Genomic DNA, 23,239 nt, shown 5'->3' with positions numbered 1-23,239 from the left:
TCAGTAAAGCAGTTTAGTATGTCTGCCGTGTTCTTAAGCACTCTGTTAAACTAGTCTTTGAGATCCTGGAAGTGGGTTTGCAACACATGTATTACCGAGTACATTGTCACTGGATAATAAACATTTTTGAGAAGTCAGCAGTGCATGTTAATGGTCAGAATGTAATTTAATATTTTAATTTTTATTCATTTTAACCCTGTTTAGGGATCGTGACAGTTTCCCAGCAGCGTAAAGTATAATACCTAATAAATATGTCCTGTTTACAGAAAAATGTTTGCCCAAACCTAATTGCTGAAAAAAAAGAAAGAATCTGCAAGAATATGATCTCTTGTTAGAAATGGAAATAGAGTAGGTTTTGTAATCCAAAAATAATTCCTGTTGTTTACATATGCTGTGTGACTAGGGGGAAAAAATATTGCAAGATGAGAAATACACGAAGAAGAGACCAAAGGACTAGGCAATAAAAATAAAAGGCTGGCTACCTGCCAGAATTGTAATGCATTGCCAGAATCAAAGCCCTGTAAGTCTGAGGGCTTTTGGTGGGAAATTTTAATCAGATGGAAAATTAAGTCAAGAAAAAGAAATAACAGGCTATTTATATAGTCATTATTATTTTTTTGTTCACAATTCCTGTTTCTGTAATGCATCTATGACTGACTTTCTTTTAAAATAAATACAGGCACATATTTGTTATCTGTTTTCTGTTGGTTTATGTGATAGCATTCTTCATGTCTAATGCTTCCCCCGCAAATAACTCCTGCTGATGTTCCCCATTTGCAATATCTCCTTTGTGAGTCTGGGATCTTGGTGCACATCTCTATGGCTCCTAAGCCATGGTAATATCCACAGTTGGCCTGTTAAGCTAATAGCTGTTCAGGACATTAGGACCTTCTGAGGAAATGAGGAGTGAGGCACTGATTTTGAGTTATCAAGCAATTGCTTGGTCAGTCTGCTTGTGCCCTTTTTAATCCCCACCCTGCCTTCTTTTTTTTTCTTTTGCAGTAGGTTATTGTGGCAGTGTAATTCAGGATACTACACAGGAAGCTTTATGTTCCTGGTCGCCCAGTTAGCAACAAGTATTTTCTAGTTACATGAGTGAAAGATGACCTCTGAACATGGCCCAGCCTTTTTTCTGATGTTAGGAAACAGGAAAGATGCATATATCAAACACGTCTTTATAGCCTGCCAGAAAAAATAATCAACAAAGCATAGCTTGAGGGAAACTCTCTGATCTCAGGTAGAAAGGGTGCTTCACTTGCAAGCAAAGTAAAATGGAGAAGGGGGAAGAAAGTATATTCTGCTGGAACAGAAATGAAAGAAATGATAGCAGAATTGAGATCTGTGTGTTGGAAACTTCCTTCAAGAACTTGGAAGGAAATGTGGAAGATGTGCATAAAACCAAAGTGATTATTAAGCACAGTTTTTACATATGCTGGAGTTTCAAAGTGGTAGAAAAGTTGGTTCCTGAACAGGAGCTACAGATCAGAGATTTAGGGGAAAAAAATAAAAAAGAGAATGAGGAAGCAAATTTTGGATCAAAAATGGCATAGAGGTGCGAGGAGAGGAATCTTTCATAAAATTACAGAAACTATAGAAAGTTTGAGATATGTTAATGAAAGGCTGGCATTTCCAAAGAAGATAAAGTAAAGTAAAACACACCTTTTACCTCTCTTGGAAAGGTACTTTGCAAAGGGATCTTTGTATTACAATGTCCAACAAGGGGCAATTTGAGAAATATGCAGGAAGTTTCTATTTAAGATAAACATGCTGCCAAGAAAAAAAAAAGAACATTTTCCATGTAAAATAGCTTTCAGGTAATATATCTTGAAAATATGGTGCACTATTTAGTGCATTCTGTGCTCTTGAATGCTTAGGAACATACCTTTTGTTGGTTCAGTAGCTCTCTCTCCCTTTTTCTCTGAAACAACTGATAGTCATGTGAGGCATGCAAGTAGTTAGTGCTTTTGCATTTATTAATCTGTTTTATTTAATGTATTACTCCTGTTCCCTGCTGGTTGTAAATAGAGGTCATAAAAGATGGTGTTAAATCCTTCTTAATTAATATTTTTTTCTTATGTTTTCTTCAGTTATTTCACTAAGGGCATTGTAAAGTTAGCATAAGAAAAGAAAAATATCCTTTCTAAGAGTGGAGCTCAATGCCAGCTATTGATATTTTTTTTAAAGGTCCTTTAAAAGTCTCATTTTTCCCTGAAAAAAAAAAGACAAAAACATGTAATGTGCTGTTCCTTGTATGCTGATTTTAATGATCTACACATAATCTGTACACTGTGTTGGATTTGTCTGTCTGGGGATTTGAATTGATTTGAATTTTTCTTCTACTTGAAAGCCCAGCATTTCTCAGCTTAGAATCTGAAATTCAGGGTGAATTCTTTCCTATGGGCAGAATAGATTCTTCACTGGATTGGGTCACATGTAGTGGTTGGGGAATTTTGATCAGTGCTGGTCTTTAGGAACATGCTTAGCAAATACCTGTGAGAAATGCTTGAGATGTGGGTCATCCACCATCCATCATGTGTCATGGTGTGGGCCTGGTGACCTCTTAAGCTTGTTTCCAGCCTTCTGTAATTATATGAACATTTTGATTTAGCCAACAATCATTTGATGACTAGCAACCTGGAATAAAGGTAGTTAATTGATCCAAAGCATTTATCTACACTACATAGAGATGTTAAAATACATAGAGATGATTTAAAGCAGCAAACTGAAGAGCCAGCATAAGACCTTCACCAGATAGTTTTATCCTGAGGGTTTTAATTTAATGGGTATGTTGTCTTTCTGCCCATCCCTCTGGCAGGGCTGAATTTCAACTACAGAGATCAAAGCTCAGCTGAAACAACACATATTACATAGCACCTTTTAAACAAATGTTCTCTTAAGTCCATTTCAGGTGAAAAGATCTGAACTTTAGTTTATTTACTTTTTAATTTCCTCAACAGACAGTGTTATTTGGCTGAATGTCACTGTGTAATCACTTTAAATTACATAATTATCTTAATCCTGTGCAATGCATGCAGCAAATGGAAATAGAAATGGGATGATTCAACTGTAAGTCATTTTGTGGAGAATAAGAGACGGTTAAACAGAAATGTTCTACCCCTCCTGCCTTCAGAGGTAAAACTCCAAGTGCTAAAATAGTTCTGCCATTTTTGTGTATTTTTTCTAGTACTTGACCTGCTGATACTGCACTGTGGGATGGGTGGGTGGGTTCTGTTCTCCCTTGGCATAGGGATAAATTGGAAGTGTGTAGCCATGGTAATACTTACTACTTGATGCTCCCTGTCATATTTAGGAATTCCTTTTAAAGTATTTTTTTTCTTTTCAATCAAAACTTTAACAAATGGACTCTTTGGAAAGAATCAAAAGGCATTTGGTTTTAGTAAGGCTTTATTATTTAATGTATCATGTTATAAATTGACTAAATTTTAATTGGCTTTCAGGGGAAAAAAATGCAACAGCCACAACTTTTCTCATTTTTTTCTGTAGTTTTGGAGGTTGTCAATTTCCAACTTATTGTGCCAGCAAAAGTCATTATAGGTTTGTCTTTCATACCTCTCCAGCAGAGTTTAACGCAAAGGTAGGTGAAGGATATTCAGCCCATGTATACATTGTAGCTTTGCTTGTAGTATTTAGTCATTCCTTTTTATTACTACTCTTTAGATAACTAAAAAGCTCACGTAGGCAGTATTGCTCTCTACATTCCTTTCCTCTCCTGCTTTCTCTGCAAGCAAACACATAGTCATAAGTTATTTATGTCTTGGATAAATGATTTTTCTACCTTTCCTCGTCTGTCGAAGCTGTAATTGTAGTAGTCTTTCTACATGAATACTTGAGCAGCACAGCATGAAAAAGGCATGTGAAGCTCATGAGGGGAAACAGAGGTTTAGAAGGGTGTATAGCTTTCCCTGTCTCCAAATGAGAGGTCAGTAGGAGGTTTGATTTTATTCATGCAAGGTATTGGAATGTTGAACTTCTACCTCTTAGAAACATATTTCTTGCCAAAACCATTGAAGGAAGAAGGTTCATTGGCTTTGAGATGTGTTGAAGGCAAATAAAAATTACAGGCATAAGATTAAGCTACTTTCTAACTTTAAAATGTTTAAAAAATGTATCTCATTTCAAAAAACATAAACCATGTAAAAGGCAAATTAGGGTGTTCTGTATCCCTTAATATTATTGCATGTTCTAAAATTTTATTAGATTCTCAGTAAATTAATGGTTCTGTAATAGACTAAATATCAGCCCTTCTGTTCTTGTTGGTTATCCTTATGATAATGAGAATTTACTAAGCTATATATAAATATAGCATTTTTTTATTTCTGAAAAATCTATTAAAACAGTGTTGAATTGAACCAGCAATATTAGGGTTATTCACAAGCCATAGTAGAATATCAAGATCCATTCATAATCATACTTTCCCACTCAGATTTTTATATTTGGACAGTGATTTATGTTTGGTTTTAATATACTTGTCAGTAACGTTAGATTAAAGATTTTTATGTGGTGTCAAATGTAATAAGAGGAATAGGCTTTTCAGTATAAGAAAGAAACTATTTTTAAGCTTTTATCAGTATTCAGTTATATTTTGTGTATGAAGATGTCCATATAATAAAAATTCAAAGCCATATTTACAGTGGCTATATTGTTAACTGAAATTAAATTACAGTTGAGTAATAAGAATGAAGTGGTATTTGGTGGCTTCACTGGAGAAGACATATCTTAAAATATCCAAATGCCATACTTCAGTGAACTGGGTGTGAAATTCAGAGCCTTAAGTGAAGTTTACCAAGGACATACTCCTAACTGCACTAGATTATCCAAAGAACTTACTGTGCCCCTGTTGGATATACTAAAATCACAATATCCTTAAAGACAGAAAGTTGTAGTATCTAAGCAAGCTTAATAAACGAATGCTTCTTCAAAGGCATTATACAATAACTATTTAGACAGCCTGTACTCCATATCAAGTTTAACATTTACGCTAGATCCTTTGTCATGTAATCAGATCAAAGTCTTGATCATGCCAGTAGCCGTTAAAGTATGTTGTTGCAGATTTATTGGACCAAACAACAGAAATAAACCCTTGCCCTCCTACTACAGTCTTTCTCCAATCTAAGTCATTGTTTGGGTTTTTTAAGGGAATCCTCTCAAACTACAAAAGGAATAATTGCTTTAAAAGTTCATGTTCTACCTCTAAGAAACTTGGCATATGAAGTTTTTCATGAGACCTGACTTAAATTTATATGACTTTAAGTTCAGTTCTGATTTATAACAAGTTCCAAAGCAAGCTGTTCCTGTGGGCTTTATCAAAGATAATTAAATAAAAGAAACATTTAGAAAAGTAACTAATTATTTAAGCACTTCATTAAAGCTGTTCGAAGACAGCTTTACGCGTGGTTAGTGTACAGTACACTGATCTTGATAACCTTCATCTGACTACTTATCAGTTTGTATTTGAATTACTTGAAGGATTCCCCCACCTCTTATTATATCAGATGTTAGACCTTTTCCCAAAGTTGCAGAAAGTTTTTCTACTGACTTATTCCAGTGCCAGGCTAAGTCACTTACACTAGCTAAAATCTAGAAAATACAACTGGATTTGGTGTAATTGTCTGATCTAGCACTGGGAAGGAGGAATATTGCACTGGAAGATCTGATCAGTATAGCATGAGAGGTTGTGGTGATGTGATATGATTAGCGTAGATAGCCCAAATTCCATATACATTCCCAATAAAGTAAAATTAGCTCTACATCTGTTTGCATAGTCCGTTAGGTATTACACCTTTCTTTTTACTCAGAACAGATTCCAAACCTTGTTCTTTGTTTTCACTGGAGGTTTGCTCAAAGCAGATTCACAGGTGTGTCTCAGAAGCAGTTCACGTTTTGAGGTTCCAAAAGAGTCAGAGGGCTTCAAGCACAGTTTACCTGTGTTTGAAACTCAAGCCCACAGGATGTTAAAATTTCAGAATATTTACTTTCATTTCTTTTACTGGAGTCAGGACCCCAACCAGTGGTTAATATTTGGTGTAATAATGAAATTATGATCTTGGGAAAACTAGGTCAAATTTCTTCCATCCTAGATGCTATAAAAACCTGAGAGTTTGGAATTATGGTGAGAAAGATGTGTACTTCAGTGATGCTTCACCTTTTAATTGCTGAGGTCACACAAGTGCTATCATGAAGCCATTTTTAATTAGGATACACTGGTGTAAAGTCAAAATCAAAGATGAGATACATGGCTATCAAAGCCATCAAGAAATGCAAGAAATAATGTGGATTTTTCTCACTTTATTGCAGAGAAGGGCTGACAAATCATTTGTAAAATAAAAATATAAACTTAAAAAAATTTCTCTGATAAACATTTCTTAAAAGAAATACGCATTTATAGTTGTTCTAGGTGATGACAACCATGCAGAATAATAAAGGGCCTTAAGGCAAACCATTTTGACCTAAGTAGTTCATTATTCCATAAGAAAACAGTTATTTTCTTGCTTCTGGCCCAATGTAAGTCAACAAATGCTGTAATGAAAGTTGGTGTTTCTGTGCTATCAGTGTCTTCTCTGACACTTTTCACTTCGCCTTTTTACCTGGCCTTATTGGTAGAAACACTCTTCTGTGAGACTTGGCCTGAAAAGAATCCCTCTTCACAGACACGAGCATGTTGTCTTTATACTAGTCCCTCTGGTGTGGGACAGCCTGCAACAGCCAGAAGAGTTCACTTGCCTCACTAGGTACTGTCCAGTACCCTCTTTTCCAGTGGCTGCCAGGTCAACGCCATAGACGTTGGAACATACATGATGCGTGGAGAAGGAGAGCTAATAGCTGTTAATCACAAGTTGAATTTATGCCTGTTTCTGTGATTGGCAAGACATGGTAGTGTAAGGCTCATAGTAGGCTCATGTGGCTTCTCAAAAAGGTTTGGCAACCTATGTACTACAACAGAAGATGGATGTGTGATTGAAAAATAGTGAAAAGATTGAAACCTGACTGGCTGGTGACCAGATGTCAGATGCAAAATAAAAAGCAAAAGCCCCATGGAAATTAATATCTTTTTTCTTTGGTCTTAGTATAACCATGGGGTCCTTGAAACAGTATTATATGAGAAAATCATTCACTAAATGTTAGCTTTCAAACTGATAGGTTCTTCTTCATAGGTATATATATATGTGTGTATGTGTATATATACATATACACACATATTCTGTGGTAGAACTTGAACAAATGCTCTATTTTGGATTGGGGTGACTTGGAAATTTTTGTGAAGAAACTGTAAGCTCTTTTTTGCCAAAACATCACATAGCTACAAAAGCTACCTATGCATAATATTGACCAGATGGATTTCTGGTCCTCAAGAAAGTGTCTTGTTATCAGGACTGGAGGAGTTTTTATTAAATCTCGTCCTTGTTTTGACATGATTTCAAATGTGATTTTAAGTTGTTTCAGTCAGACTGTCTGTGCTTTATCTTATCCGTATGGAAACTATTTTGCAATTCTCACATACAAAATCTCTGATAAGTGCAGATAACAATTATAATACAAAAAGGATGTCTGTGAATATCCATTTCTGACACAGATAGGTTTTTTTTTCTAAATACAAGAACTTTAATTTGATAAAATAATAGAACTAGTGCTTAGAATGACAGGAATTATTTTCCTCTTTCAGCTATTCAGTATGTATCTCTGTCCAAAGAAGCATTAGTTCATTATTTTTTCAGTGAGGAGTGCTTAAGATTCTGTAGCATAATCAGATTTTGTCACGGAACCACAGGGGAAAGCCAGATGTGGAGCTCTTGATAGCTGGAAATGAATGAATTAGAGTTACACTTGGGAGAGTATCTTGTGTGATAAAAAAATTCTGTTAAGCTTTAATGTGGAGACATGAAGCATTTTAAAATCCAGACTGATCAATTTGTTAAAGACTAGATTAAGCCCCACAGTTGTTATCCTGTGGGTTTGTGTTTCTCACCCCTATAGACACCTTTTATATGTTTGCCATTTTCAAGACATCTGTTTTATTTGTGTTTATCTCAGATTTTCTTAAATTCTTTTTAGGAAAGCAGTATATTTTAGTATTACCTTTTTTTAGGAAAGATTTTACAGATTTCAGAGAAGTAGAGGTGATTGAAATTCTTTTCAAAGATTGTGAATCTGTCATACAACCCTACCCTTTTCCTTCTCTTAGAAGGACAGGGCCTACCACTACTGTGTTCACCTAGAGAAAAAATAATAAAGCCCCCCAAAACAACAACAACAAAACCACCAAAGAAAGCAGTATTAATATATTATGGGTTGTGTCCTACAGACCAGTATCCTCTTCTAAATAAAGTATAGCACTGGAATGGCACTGAAGGCCTATAGTATGTGATAACAAGAAGAAACTAAGAATGATATTTGTCACATACATATGTACACAGATTATTTGGAATGTAAAGTGAAGTCCTCTGAACTTAAAAAAAAAAAAGATTTAGAATTTCAGTTCCTCTTTCCTACGTAAATGCCAACTGTATTATGTTTCAGCCTTTAATTACATGCTTATGCACTATTTTCACATACATAAACTCACAGATCTGTTTCCTTCTGTGCACAGAGCTGAGACTATTCATTTAGAATCAATTCATAGAATCATTTAGGTTGGAAAAGACCTTTAAGATCATTAAGTCAAACTGTTAACTTAGCACTGCCAAGTACACCACTAAGCCATGTCCCCAAGTGATAACGTCAGCACATCTTTTAAATACTTCCAGGGATGGTGACTCAACCACTTCCCTGGGCAGTCTGTTCCAGTGCTTGAAAACCTGTTTGGTGAAGAAATTTTTCCTAACATCCAATTTCATAAGCTGCTTTTAGATATTTTTCCTGTTCATTGTTTGTTGTGTAATAGTACTGTTATTTGCTACATGCTGTTTAAACTTCATGCTCAAGGGAAGTACTAATTTCTTTCTAATCTTTCCTATGAACGCCATGACTAATTTTCTGAGTGCTTCAGAAATAGTAATAATTTTATGTGTACATTATCCTCCTGAAATGAAGCTTCTGTCTTCCCATTTTGGAGATGAAGACAAGACACATATTCAAAGCATCTACTAGAAGGTTAGTCTAGTGAACAGATCTGATAGTGGCCAGTTTAAAATGCTTGGAACTAGATACTTAACATTATTAAAATTCTGTAGCATGTTTAAGTTGCAGTGGTGACTGTTCAGCATATAAGAGAATTTAAGTCCAGGGTATGAAGTCTCAAATTAAAAAAAGGAAATTAGAACTTATTACTTCCTGGTTATTTCCAAAGGAACTAATTTTCTTTTCATGAGCTAACCCTAGGAATTCTTAGACACAACCTGATAGAGCACACCACGTAAAAACTTTGTGGGAGAAGACTAAGGTCTCAGCTGAGAATCAAATTACCAGTATTTGAGCATGATAGGATGCAGGTTTGTGTTTATGCACTTCAGTCCTTTAAAGACACAAAAGTTGGTTGTCTAGTCGGACCACCCCCTGAATGATACCAGTGCACTCCTGAGGGTAGATATTCATTACAGCCTGTAGATTGGATAGTTACTGTTCTTTGATGTCTTAGAGCACCAGGGTGCTATCATGATTATCTAGCATAAAATACATAGCAAGCCAAGAAACGTTTTTCTCATGTAATCTTTATTGTGGAGAAGGGCTGACGAGTCATTTGTAAAGACTGGGGATACGGAGATTATGTTAGAGCGGTTAGGCTTGCTAATCACAGAAAGTAACCATTGCTTGATGTTTCCATGAGAGAGTTCTCCATTAAACTGCAGTTGAACTTGACTGAGTGTGAAATTAAAAAGGAGACTCAGATTTCAAGACACTCCCTTAGGTGCTCAAAAGTATGCTAACTAGCACTGTGGGAGACCTCCTGAAACAACTAAGGATACTTAAAGGAAAAAGGCCATGACAATATGAAAAGAAAACCTTTGTATTATCACTGAACCCACAAAGTTGGTCGAGATAAGTCACATTTTATTAAGTGCTAAATGTCAAGCCTGCATGAAATGCTCCTTTTTGCCAAGGTCTGATTCCAGCTGCAGTTGGTGAACATCTACAGTGCCAGGAACTCTTTAATACTGGGTAGAAAAGGCTGTGAAAATGCAAGGCATTCTTAGGAACGTACATATTCAGGCATTGCCTAGCTTTAAGAAAATGTATTTAAAACTTAAACTTAACAGAAAGAAAAAAATTAGAGGCTATGTTGGTGTCTGGTGCCAACTGGAATCTGAGACAGGAATTATAGAGCCCCAATTGCTGGCATGCATTAATTAAGGCACTGGAAACACTTTAATTTTTCTTTGTCTCTTTACCTGTAAAATGAGGGAGACATAGATTCCTACATACTGGTAAGGAATTTGAAAATCTGGAACATAGTATCACTCCTAAATATTTAAAAAACTCATTTTATACCATGTTTATGATTAATGTTAGAGTGTAATGATGTTGCTGTATTGTTTGTCTGTGTGATTATTGTATAATAGGATGTTGAAGTTCCCCTGGAACATTCATTTGTAATGCTTGGCTCTGTAGAAATAAATGAAAACACCATAGATTCAGGATTAAGACAAACTCTAAGATATAGGGGCAGGACTTTCCCAAGAGCATGTACATGTATGTGTTCATTCTACTTCGCTCAGTATGAAAAATCTTTTAAAGCTTTTTCCTGATTTTGAGAGAGAATGTCCCTTGATATATTTGTTACAGTTTTCATTGTGAATAACAGGGGTTAGAAAGGCTTTTAGTATTTTATGCCTTCTACCATTTGGGAGTATAGAATTCCTCTTAAAGGTAGTATTTTAATGTGTATTCAGAGAGTTCACTTCCATGTAAAAGCAGTATTACTCATTTCACTGTTGGTAGGAGAATATCATTCAATTATATTGGTGGTTCCTGTGGCTTGAATATATGTTTTCAGATCTAGCTATTTATTTTACTGAGGTATTCTTTCTGATGGAAAACTTTTGTCTTTGCCTGTAGCTACTGTTGACCTCCATATAATTGTTACTGTTATTTCAAGATTTAAAAGGGAAGCAAAAAGGTGATGGTCTCTGAAATCTTGGCCTATAAAAGAAGTATCTCATATTCCATTTAATAATCTCATCTATAGAACAGTCTTGGAACCTTCACATACTGCTGGCACTTTGTCATTCTTTCATCATTCAACAAAATAATCTGGGAAAATTATTGTGTTGTAAACACAACTTTAAAGTACTTATATAAAAATAATCTTAATCATAGAATAGTTAGGGTTGGAAAGGACCTTAAGATCATCTAGTTCTAACCCCCCTGCCATGGGGAGGGACACCTCACATTAAACCATGTCACCCAAGGCTCTGTCCAACCTGGCCTTGAACAACACCAGGGATGGAGCATACACAATTTCCCTGGGCAAGCCATTCCAGTGCCTCACCACCCTCACAGTAAAGAATCTCCTCCTTATATCCGGTCTAAACTTCCCCTAATGAAGACTCCATCACCAGCATCCCTATAGCCCCCCTTCAAATATAAGAAGGCTGCTCTGAGGTCTCCACGCAGCCTTCTCTTCTCCAGCCTGAACAGCCCCAGCTTTCTCAGCCGATCTTCATACAGGAGGTGCTCCAGTCCCCTGATCATCCTCATGGACCTCCTCTAGACTTGTTCCAACAGTTCCATGTCCTTCTTATGCTGAGGACACCAGAACTGCACACAGTACTCCAAGTGAGGTCTGACGAGCAGAGTAGAGGAGCAGGATCACCTCCTTCGACCTGCTGGTCATGCTCCTTTTGATGCAGCCCAGGATACCGTTGGCTTTCTGGGCTGCAAGCGCACACTGAAGCCGGCTCATGTTCATTTTCTCATCGACCAACACCCCCAAGTCCTTCTCCACAGGGCTGCTCTGAATCTCTTCTGTGCCCAACCTGTAGCTGTGCCTGGGATTGCTCTGACCCAGGTGTAGGACCTTGCACTTGGCATGGTTAAACCTCATGAGGTTGGCATCAGCCGACCTCACAAGCGTGTCAAGGTCCCTCTGGATGGCATTCCTTCCCTCCAACGTATCAACCGAACCACACAGCTTGGTGTCATCAGCAAACTTGCTGAGGACGCACTCCATCCCACGGTCCATGTCACCGACAGTGATGTTGAACAAGACTGGTCCCCACACCGATCCCTGAGGGACACCACTCATTACTGGTCTCCAGCTGGACGTTGAGCCATTGACCACAACTCTTTGCGTGCGGCCATCCAGCCAGTTCTTTATCCACCGAGTGGTCCATCTACCAGATTGATGTCTCTCCAGTTTAGAGACAAGGATGTCATGCGGGACAGTGTCAAAAGCTTTGCACAAATCCAGGTAGATGACATCAACTGCTCGACCGCTGTCCATCAGTTCTGTAGCCCCATCATAGAAAGCCACCAAATTGGTCAGGCAGGATTTCTCCTTAGTGAAGCCATGCTGGCTGTCACCAAGCACCTTGTTGTTTCTCATGTGCCTTAGCATGCCTTCCAGGAGAATCTGCTCCAAGATGCTTCCAGGCACAGAGGTGAGACTGACTGGTCTGTAATTCCCTGCATCTTCCATTTTCCCCTTCTTAAAAATAGGGGTTATATTGCCATTTTCCAGTCATCAGGAATTTTACCTGTCAGCCATGATTTCTCAAATATGATGGACAGTGGCTTAACATCTTCATTTGCCAGCTCCTTCAGGACCTGCAGATGGATTTCCTCTGGTCCCATGAACTTGTGCACATTCAGGTTCTTAATGATCGTTTAAAGAAGGAGCAAGCTGGAATCGTATGGAATGATATCTTGTAAGATAGTCCATGGTATGCACACTGAAAGATGGTATCTAGTGTTATTATAAGTAAATGTACATCCTGTAATTCACTGTAATATATTTTCAAAACCATGAAGCCTGTGCTGGTGATCTCTAGGAAACAGATTTGTAGGTTAACCAACAAAATACCAGATAAGAGCTCAGAGCAAGTACCTACCATCTCTGTCATAAAACTGTGCTATGCACAAGGAGACAAATAGTGACAAATCCCCATCCTGAATCTGTCCATAGGTTCATTCTCCATTTCAAGTCATTACTTGGAAGACTGTAACTTTTGAATCGCACTTTTTCTGCTTAGAAGATCTCTCAGTTCTCCTGTGGAATACCACTTGCATGTCACTTGTTTCTGGCATAATGATTGACACCCCAGACACCTCATTACAAAAGAAAATAGGAGGTAGCTCAGACTCTAGACATCACACCTTCTATTTTTCAAAATGTTGCTTCTGACCTCAGATGGCAGGTTATTTTGACAATGCAGTATTTCTGTAGGGGGAGAATACTGAGTTACCAAGTTAATAGCAGCAGAAAATACAAATGCATAAAAAAGAGTCAACTCCTGCCTGGAAGTTTGTATAGGTAAATACAAGGAAACGGGCTAAAACAAATGAGTATACTGGAAAGTGGCACAAGACTGTGTTTTAAACATTTTGGAAGGATTTTTGGCTTATGTTTTCTTAATTGGTTGTTTCTTTTCTTTTTGTTTCTTTTCTTAGTTGATTTCTGATTGTTTCCCTCCTCCTCAAAGTGTACATCAAAAAGGAAGTAGTTTAATAAACCCCAGATACTCAGCCTTCTGTTTGCCTTTTAACTGCATTGTGAATTTTGAGGGTTCGTTGAGGCATAATCCTTAAAGACTGTTCAGATAAGGAAAAGAAATAGGTCTAACCATAGGTAAGAACATGGAAAAGAGCAGAGCGATGTCTGCCAAGAAAAATACCAATGGAGCCTTACAGTAGTGGTGGAAAGTTCTGGTACAGTAACTTGCAGAGAAAGAATTTCTTTCTTTTATACTCTTACATAGGAATATTAAAGTTTGAATTTAATTTAATGTAGAGGGAAGAAGTTCCAGAGTTCGGTCTGTGTGACACGGACAGAAAGTCACGGTACAGTATGTCATTCCAAAGTGTGTTCCTGTTGGCATCTCTGCTTCTGTTTATTAGGAGAGGTCATATGGTCAGATGATGCAAGTGAGAAGTATAGGGGAAAAAAGTACAGATAGGAGTAATCAAGGTGAGAGGTAGTTGAGTAATGGGAAAGATGCTTTTTCTAATCCGCCCAAAGGAATCAGACAGATTATTCAAGTGTTCCTGGGAAAGAAAAAAGATTTTGCTGACTTGCTGTGTAGGTCAGGAGTAGACTCTCCATAAGTTGATGACAGACCTGGAAGAAACTATCAGATCTGATGAAACCAAGCTTAAGGTCAATCAATCTTTCTGTCCTCCCATTATTAAATAGGGTTTATGTTTGTATTTAGGAGCTGTTAGGAGCATTGCTGACCTGACTTGACTGGGTCATTTGTAGTAAATTAAGAATTGGTAACTGGAACAAGATCACATAGGGTCACAGAGATGGTGAGGGGCTGGAGCACTTGGCCTAAGAGGTGGAGGAACCAGGCTTCTTCAAGTCTGGAGAGGAGACTGTAAGAGAAGCCCCCCAGTGTCTATGGGGATATTATTGAGAAGACTAAGCCAACTGCTTCACAGTGGTTCATGTGGGAGGACAAAAGACAGTGGGCATAAGTTGAATAGAGAGGTTTAGACTGGCTATGAAGAGAAACATTTTTCCCATGAAGACAGTCGGGCAGTGGAACAAAGGCTCAGAAAGACACTGGAGTCTCCATCCTTGGAGATTTTCAAAGCCCAACCAATTAAATGTCTGAGCAAACTAGGCCACAGCTGACCCTTTGAGCAGAAGGATGGACCAGATGCAGTCTGAATTATCCTAGGATCCTATGATGGACAGTAAGACAGTTTTAGTAACTGATTACAGCTATTTGCAAGATATTTTCATGAATTTATTTTCTTGCTATAACTCGGGTGATAAGGATTTGGGATTAACAGAGTAAGAATAATAATAATTGCTAAGACTCAGAACATTTATTGAGAAATTAATAAGAAGCCTATGTTTATCCTTCAGTTCTGTCACATATTAAAGCATACAGTCATGTATCACACACATACACATATGTATATATGCAAACAAAAAGAAGAAACATTATGAAATTCGTTTGCAAAAGTTTCTGGCTGCTTTATTTATTTTTCCAATGTTTCCCTTTTCTTAAAATGGGTAAGTAAACTCCTTGCACATTTGGAATCAGTGAATTCCTAGGAATCGTGTACAGCTGATAACATCTGACACAACCATGCTTGTAGACAGCATTTTCTCTTTAAAATGTAACTGTGTGCTTTCACTGGAATACATGGTGGCAGGGATGCTTTTTATGGGAATTATTGTGTTAATTCCATTAGAAAAAAATATTTTGTACACCATTTATTTTCTACTCTAAGATCAGCATTCCACATTTGCAGAAGGCTGGTAGAATTTCACATGTAATAAATCAAATGAGCTCTCTTAATACCTACGGAACTAAATGCATTTTCTGGATCTATTCAATAAAATTTAATTTACATATTTTTTGGATGTGTAATCTATGTGACCTTCAGTAACTGTTTGTTTTTTAAATCTGAAAAATGCCTCCAAAGTGTAATAGCCCAGAGTTTCAAATGCCGCAGTAGGATATATAATGCATATTTTAACATGTTTTCTTTTAATTTGTCACACAGACTTGTTGTGCATGATTATATAAAAGTCTGTATCTTTAAAGCCAGTAGTACAAGTGTGTAACATGTACTTGGTTGGGCTAAAAAATTCAGAAGTCTAATTTATCTTGAGATATGCTCAGTCAAGTAGTTTTTCACAGCAGTTAGCTAGCACTTCAAGCTCTAAAAGTGCCCCTGAGCCATAAAAGAAATTTGCATGTAAGAAATTTTTTGAATCCATTAAAACCTCAGCTCAGAGCTAAAGAGTTGCTCTCATGTCTTTGTTGACTAACATGAAGTGAGATGTACAAAAAGCTAGGCTGTGATCGACAGATGCCAAAGCTTATGTTTTGATGTGATTATATATTTCTTTCATGCACAGCGGTTTAAGTCTGGGACTGCAGCTTCAGAAAGACAGCAATCAATGGGTCTGTGCAAGAGCGCACAAAATATATTACTCCTGGCAGTCGTCAAGGCAGAATTATTCAAAAAATAATCTGAAATGCATTTGATCATTCGCTGGATGGTTTAATAATTTATATTACACCTTATTAGCAAAGTCTTATGTTTACTTTGTGGCTGCCAAAACAAGATGAAAGGCTGCCTCCATGGAAATACAAGATGCATACCTCAAAGTGTCTGTCTTTGCATTTCAGTTTGATAATTTCCCTTCCTCCCCTCATTTTGATTAATAGTATCTAGGTTTAAATCTTATGGTACCTTTTCCTTTATTGCAGTCCTTCTTAGTGAGAGCAGTGCTCCTTACAAACAAGTCTACCAAAGAGTTTATAAAAAATTGGTATAAACACAGATTTCTGGAAACTTCCTTACTCTAGGATTTCCTCCAAGTATTTTTTAGGAAATGAAGCTGTGGATTTAGTTCTAAATTCCACTGAACTGAATCATTATGCTAATTTTCCTCAGTCTTGCAGCTACGAAAGTGTAATTTCTGAGCTCAGCTTAAGAAATGGCTGCACTCTGACTAGTAATAGTGTATAGTAAATATCACCATTTATATCAGCTCAGAATATTGCAGAAATGCCTTGAAGATTTCCTTGAAAAGTGAATGCACTGCCAGTATTTTATCTAGAGATACAAATAAGGACCTTTCAGAATTAATACTTGTATGAAGTGAGAGCACAGGGAGTGGACCAGTGTAACTGCTAGTTCAACACATGCGATCTTTGCCTCCACCCAGTTTTTTTACACCAAAGGTTCATAAAAGAGCTCTAATAAACTTAATTTTCTGTGGAGAACTCCCCTCCCCACAAAACATGAAAGATATTTTCTGCAGGTGTGTTGAATAGCTCTTCCAAGGCACAGTATGTAGAAAGCTTTAGGGAAAAAACGTATAGGGGAGGATCTTGGAATATAGCTCTACAGTATTGCAAATTCTGAAGCTCATAAGACAGTCCAGTGAAGCTCTTGTAATTTGCTTTGTCTACCCTAGAAGGCTTCATTTTAGTTTTAGTTTCTGTAAATTCATCCTCTCCCCTCTTCCTCTGTGCATACAATATGTGCTACAATATATACTGTATACTTTACCTGAAAACTAGCTCCTCAGACACTACAAGATTTTTTGCCCAAATGAAAAACCATATATACAGTGTTTTTCACTAGCACAGCTGGTAATACAACATTTCTATGTTAGTAAGAACTGATTATATTATAGACAGGTTGTCTATATCAATAAGAACTGATTATGTTATAGACACTGTTGTCCAGACTGCAGTGGGGGCCACTCAGCCCTCTGCTCAGGCTTCAGAGAGCACAAGAGTGTGGTCAGCTTCGCAGGGCTCTTCCTCTTCCTGCTGAGTTTTGTTGCATGTCTTACAGAGCTGCACGATAGACTCTTAGGAAGAGGCATCTACCTGCAGGTGTCTCCGAGAGATTATGCTGGTTGTAAAAGCTCTTGTAGGAATTGCAGGGGACACAAAAGACTGCCATTTTCTAGAGGAGCTTTTCATTTGCAGGGAACCAGATGTACCCTTTTTTACAAATATGTCTTCTGTGACAGTAATGACAGAAAATTTCAAGGAAGCCGGTGGTATCACCCATGTGTCAGTGTTGCAGGGCAGAATTTGGGGGCAAATGACAGAACAGCTCTTAGAAAACATGGATCAGACAAACGTATTCATTGTTTTTCTTGAGAAAAAGTCTTTGGCAGGATCATCTGAATAGACAGACATTATTAAACAGTAATGCAATAGTGGTTTAAGCAATACTGTGAAGTACCTCTTAAAGAAAAGGGCCGTTTTCGTTTGCAAATTGTGATCTTTTTGTCCATATAAGAACACTTTAATCCATAAGAAAATTTGTAAAGAATGCAGGTTAGCAAGTTAATAGGAGTAGTATTTCATGAGCAGGAGGAGGAGGAGTATTTAATGAAAGCAAAAGTTCTGGTTTGAATTGACAGTCTTTTATATGATCTGGGATACTGCGAAAATCAAAGATTTTTTAGCAATTTAGAAAATGTGACTACCAATAGAAGCAAATGCGTCCGAGTTCAAAATACAAGCTAGAAGGAAAAGGAAAACATAGAGAAATTGCAAGAATCGTGCCTCCAAGCCAGTAAAGTTTCACTATTCGTAAAATACTATAAAAGATAATCTACAGCAAGAATATTAAAAATTAGTGTAACAGTATGATCACCTAATTTATGGGAAATATGATAAAGTAAGGTAGAAGATGGGCCTCACAACTTTACAGGTGGACTTACTCAAATGAAATAACACTGGGACAACTGGCTGTGGGGCCAGTGGCATTCCCCTACTGCCTAGTTCATATGCATCACATGTGGCAGTAGAGGTTTAAGAAAACAATGTGGTAGCAAAAAAAAGGTATAGGATATTCATGATCAAAATGAGACTATTGATTTTGTGTTTGAAAACGAAACCAGAAAAACTATAAAACAAATGAAGCACCAGTGAAATCACTACTGAGAACTACGGCACAGGAACATGAGTGAATGCATGAAACACTAATGTTGGGAGGGGGAAGTCCCTCAAAACTTTTTACAGCATCTGACTTGTGTTTGGGGTGTTCTGCTGGCTGTCCCCAGTGTAGCAGAAACAGGTAGATAGAAACTGAGGCTAAGCATTTAAAGGAGCATTGAGGAGAAAGTTAGAAAGTCATTTGTGAGGCACTGGCCCTTTTTGTCAGTTTTCTAAGGGATAGCATCTAGTCTCGTACAGCTAAATATTCAGGACTTTACTGATTATCAAGCTATGTAGAAATGTTTAATAAGGAGTTGGGAATCTTGTGGTTCTGGTCAGCCAAATTTTAGGTATGAATCTGTGAAAACTAAGTATCAGAAGAACTCAGTCTTTGGTTGTATTGGTATTTTTACATCCTTATCCATTCTTTTAGATCACCTTAGCCTTAGTGTTAATGTACCAATGATACATATAAAAATGGTCATGACCATAAATTATGTGCATTAGATTGGTTGAGATTGTGAGACCTGCAAAGAAAAAAAAAAAAGGCTTTATAAATGTCTAGAATGGATAAATTACAAATGAGTTTTTATTAATATATAAAACCCCCTTAATATACTGTACAGTTTCCAGTTTATTCTGCAGGCAAAGGTTAATCAGCTTTGACTTTGAGGAGTAAAATAACTGCAGCCAGTTACTTAAATTTCATATGGCTTAGAAATTGATTGTAATTAATAACTCCATAATATGAAGCAGCTTTGTAGCTTTTGATGAAGCTAACATATTCTGTACAAGACTGAAATATGGAGTAGTGTTGTTATTGTACCTTTAACTGTGGAGAGCTACACTCCAGTTTGCTTACCTGCTTCCTTTCCTCTGTTTACCAGGTTGATGGTCTTCTAGGTGCAGTATATATAAGAAGTCATCTTTATTTCATAGGTCACTTGTTCAGTAACCCTTTGCCTGTGTTAATTGTGCTGTAAATGAACAATACCTCAGATGTTAGAATAGCACTTACACCAGGCTGTCATTTGTCCCTTTGATGCTTACTTACCTAAACAAATAGTAATCATTATTTTCCTTCTACAATTACTATAATGGAGCTGATTTATGAAATGCAAAACAGGAGGTAGTTACAGACAGTTTGAATTGTGCTGTCACACTTTCATGGACAGGCACCTTCCTTGGAGCTTTGATATTTCTTTGAGTTTGCCCAGAAATACATTTGGTGAAAGAAGGAGTTGGGCATCTGGACTGTATTTTCATGGGACCCTGCTTCAGCTGCTTAGAAACATAAGATTATCCAGATGGGTACTTTCTGGGTCTCTGACTTATTTTTATACAAAATGTGCAGTGGGTTGGGGGGGGTGGGGGGGGGGCGTGGAGGAAAATGGATTAACCAAAAGCCATTTATAACTGGAAAATTTCAGACCAATTAAAAATCCATCTGAGCTCAGTTGAATTCCTAAGGGATTATTGAAATAGAGAGAGGAGAAAAGAATAATGAACAGAAATACTGAATGTTGTGATGCAAGATCATTACACCTGTGTTTACTTACACCTTTACCACTTAACACCTCTTGCAGATGTCATCAGATTACAGTTTTAATAGATGTTTTTACCTTTGAATATCTACAATGCTGAACCGAACAAGGCTGCAGGAGAGAAGAGTTCCTTATTATTTCCACTTGGATTTTCTGCTGAAATAGTGATTCAACATCTGTAACTTGTGCTTCAGTTAAAAGTCCTCATATTCTGGGGGATCTTTGTGCTTGCAGTCAGGTTGAGAATGGTAATAGCAGGCACAGCAGGGAACTCAGATTCAATATGCTGAATGGAAGGTGAGTGTTTTAGCACAGCTGCCTCCTGAGGGTCAGAGGAAAGGAAAAACCCTGTGGGAGGATTTTCAAGCACCACTGAGCTGGCATACCAGGAGACGATGATTGACTTTAGAAGAGCCCTGCTGTGCAAAGGATTGTTGTGTTGTGGTCCCCTTTATCACTGGCTAGACATTTCTTTTGAAGAAGCCAAAAATGGGAGAGTAGTGAGATAGCAGGAAAAAAAAAAATTAATCATCAAACAACTCTCTGATGGCATTGAGGTCTTGAGATTTGTTTCTGTTGCTAACAGCTTCCTTGATTTGTCAGGTAATTTCATTAGAAAGACTGACTTTGGATGGCATTGGGAAGATTTCTGTATAAAAGCTGATGACCTAATGATGATGCAATGATAGTTGAATTGTTGCTTATCTTGAAAAGGAACATTTATTTGAACCTCAGTATAAAGAGGAGATTGTATTTGGTATGTACAGTCAGAAATACCTGACGCAGTTGCAATCTTAATACATGCATTTCTTCACAGGAGTTCAGACATGCATCACAGAATGGAACAAACTGGAAAGCTCACCCTTCTGCTGAGATCCCAATGAAAACACCACTCAGCTCATGGATGGCTTTGCAGCTCCCGTGGCAACAAGAAGGAGGTGGACTGAAGATCCTGTCTGTCAGCCTGGCTCTACTGGCAGCCCTTGTTATGTTTTACTATGGTGGAATGAAAACAGAACTGTGACCTGAATGAGGCTTTTATGAAAACAATAAAACTGCTGTTTAAAATCTTCAAAGGAAACATTTTTACCAACAATTCCTTTTCTTTCTTTTTTTTCTTGTTAAAAAAGCTATTTTAAATTGAGCAATAATTTGTACTCATCCTATGCCTTTCCTGTCATTTGTAGGAAAGAAGATTAATAAACTCTAGGGAGACCTCTCTTGCTAAAATTTGAGATCCTTGTTTGGCAGAACAGTTTGTTGCATCTTTCTTCCTTTTTTTCTAAAATGATGCAATGTTTGCATTGCTTACTCATAACTGCTGTAGCAGGTAAAATTGCATGTAGTTTATGAGAAATATTTCTGTTGAGTGATATTGGTGATCTTTTATGGGCAGAACATTTAAAGCTTTCTTAAAGATTTTGCTTAGTGCAGTGTTACGGTTTGATATGTGTCTTTTTACATTAGAATCAAACTGCTGGGCCATTAAAGTTTGTCATTTGTTGCTGTTTATTTTGCTGTCATGTCTGAAAGAATTTTTGCCCTGCTCTTTTGCCTCTCTCAAATTCACAATGAGTTACTATGCTGTGTTAATAGAATGAGGATTATTTTTTACTTAGAAATAGTTTTAAAGATACTGCTTTTTTATCATTGAATGGAAATACAGAGTTCTGGTGGTAGAGATCTGTTAAAAGATGGATTTAATACTGTATAGATTTAGTATAATGCTCAGAGAACTACACGAGTCTTGTATTGGCTGTGCATTGCATTGTGCTGTGTATGAGACAATACTGCTCTGTTAGTGAGGAGGTTACATTTTACACACTGAAAATTTCTAATTACTTTCTTCAAGCCATTTTTGTCATGACAGAATCTCCACACATCTTCAGATTGTGCTGGTCAGCCAGGAACTGGACTCTTTGTCCAGCTCTTCTCGCAGCTGACTGCATGATATTGTTCATTCGTTCGTGCATTGTTGCTGAGCTGTCTACATGGCTATTGTGGTTTAACCCTGGTAGGCAGCTAACATGAAACCACTCTCTCACTTCCCTCTGGTGGGATGAGGGAGAGAATCAGAAAGTTAAAAGTGAGGAAACTCATGGGTTGAGTAACGACAGTTTAATAGATAAAGCAAAGTCTGTGCACACAGGCAAGGCAAAGCAAAGAATTAATTCGCTATTTCCCATCCACAGGCAGATGTTCAGCCATCTCCAAGAAAGCAGGGCTCCATCACATGTAACAGTTACTTGGGAAGGTACCATAACTCTGAGTGTGTGTGTCCCTCCTCCTGTTTTCCCCCCAGCTTTTATTGGTGACATGATGCCATATGGTGTGGGATATCCCTTTGGTCAGCTGGGGTCAGCTGCCTCGGCTGTGTCTCCTTCCAGCTTCCTGTGCTCCCCCAGCCTACTCGCTGGTGGGGTGGTGTGAGGAGCAGAAAAGGCCTTGACTGTGTAAGCACTGCTCAGCAGTAACTAAACATCCCTGTGTTATCAACATGAGTTTTGTCACAAATCCAAAACATAGCTGCATACCAGCAACAGTGAAGAAAATTAACTCTATCCCAGCCAAACCCAGTGGAGTGGCTGTACAGTGCAAATGAATAATCCTCTAGGACGAATGCGTTGTACTTTGTAAACTAAGGTTTCATAATAATTACAGACAATTAATCAGGAAGTTCCACCATGATGCTTTCGGTACAGCCTGTAAATTACAACAACAGATGTAATTGTCTTCAGGAAGTCAGCTGTGTAATGACTTGAATATCATATTTTTACTGCAGCCACTGAAGGTCATGAACAAAAATCATGAGATTTTAAAAAATTCATTCAAAATTCATGAGATTCAAAAAAAAAACCAAAACCAAAAAAACCCACAAAACCAAAAAACACAACACAAACAACAAAAACCAACCAACCAAAAAACACCAAAAGGAAAAACCAACTGTGCTTTTGATTTGCTTCTGTTTGGTTGATTTTTTATTTTTTTTTCTGGGCCTTTCTGTACAATCAGGAATATGTAACAATCAGTAATTTACATTTTTAACAACTGAAATTCTCAAAAAAAAAAAAACAACAAGAAGAAACATTTGTCTCTGGGAGCTGAAATTTTCAGGAAAGTGCCACATGTCGCAAGGTTCTCAGGAAAACT

At 37.4% G+C, this 23,239-nt stretch overlaps 1 protein-coding gene across 2 annotated transcripts in view; it reads left to right on the top strand.

Annotated features, from left to right (window-relative positions):
* CDKAL1 (CDK5 regulatory subunit associated protein 1 like 1) overlaps positions 1 to 21,825 on the top strand; it is a 393,962-nt gene extending 372,137 nt beyond the window's left edge. For both annotated transcript variants that reach the window (XM_061346396.1, XM_061346397.1), the window contains one exon: positions 20,907 to 21,825. In XM_061346396.1, coding sequence (XP_061202380.1) covers positions 20,907 to 21,113 — 207 coding nt within the window. In that variant the 3' untranslated portion in view covers positions 21,114 to 21,825. The remainder of the gene's footprint in view (positions 1 to 20,906) is intronic.
* The last annotated feature ends 1,414 nt before the right edge of the window (positions 21,826 to 23,239 follow it).

This window comes from Neopsephotus bourkii, unplaced genomic scaffold (genome assembly GCF_033783945.1).
Source record: "Neopsephotus bourkii isolate Nb327-2 ecotype Australia unplaced genomic scaffold, CSIRO-AGI_Nbou_v1 NB_272, whole genome shotgun sequence".
Classification (NCBI taxonomy): Eukaryota; Metazoa; Chordata; class Aves; order Psittaciformes; family Psittacidae; genus Neopsephotus; species Neopsephotus bourkii.
Note: the sequence above shows the minus strand (reverse complement) of the source record. Positions and strands in the feature narration are given on the sequence as shown.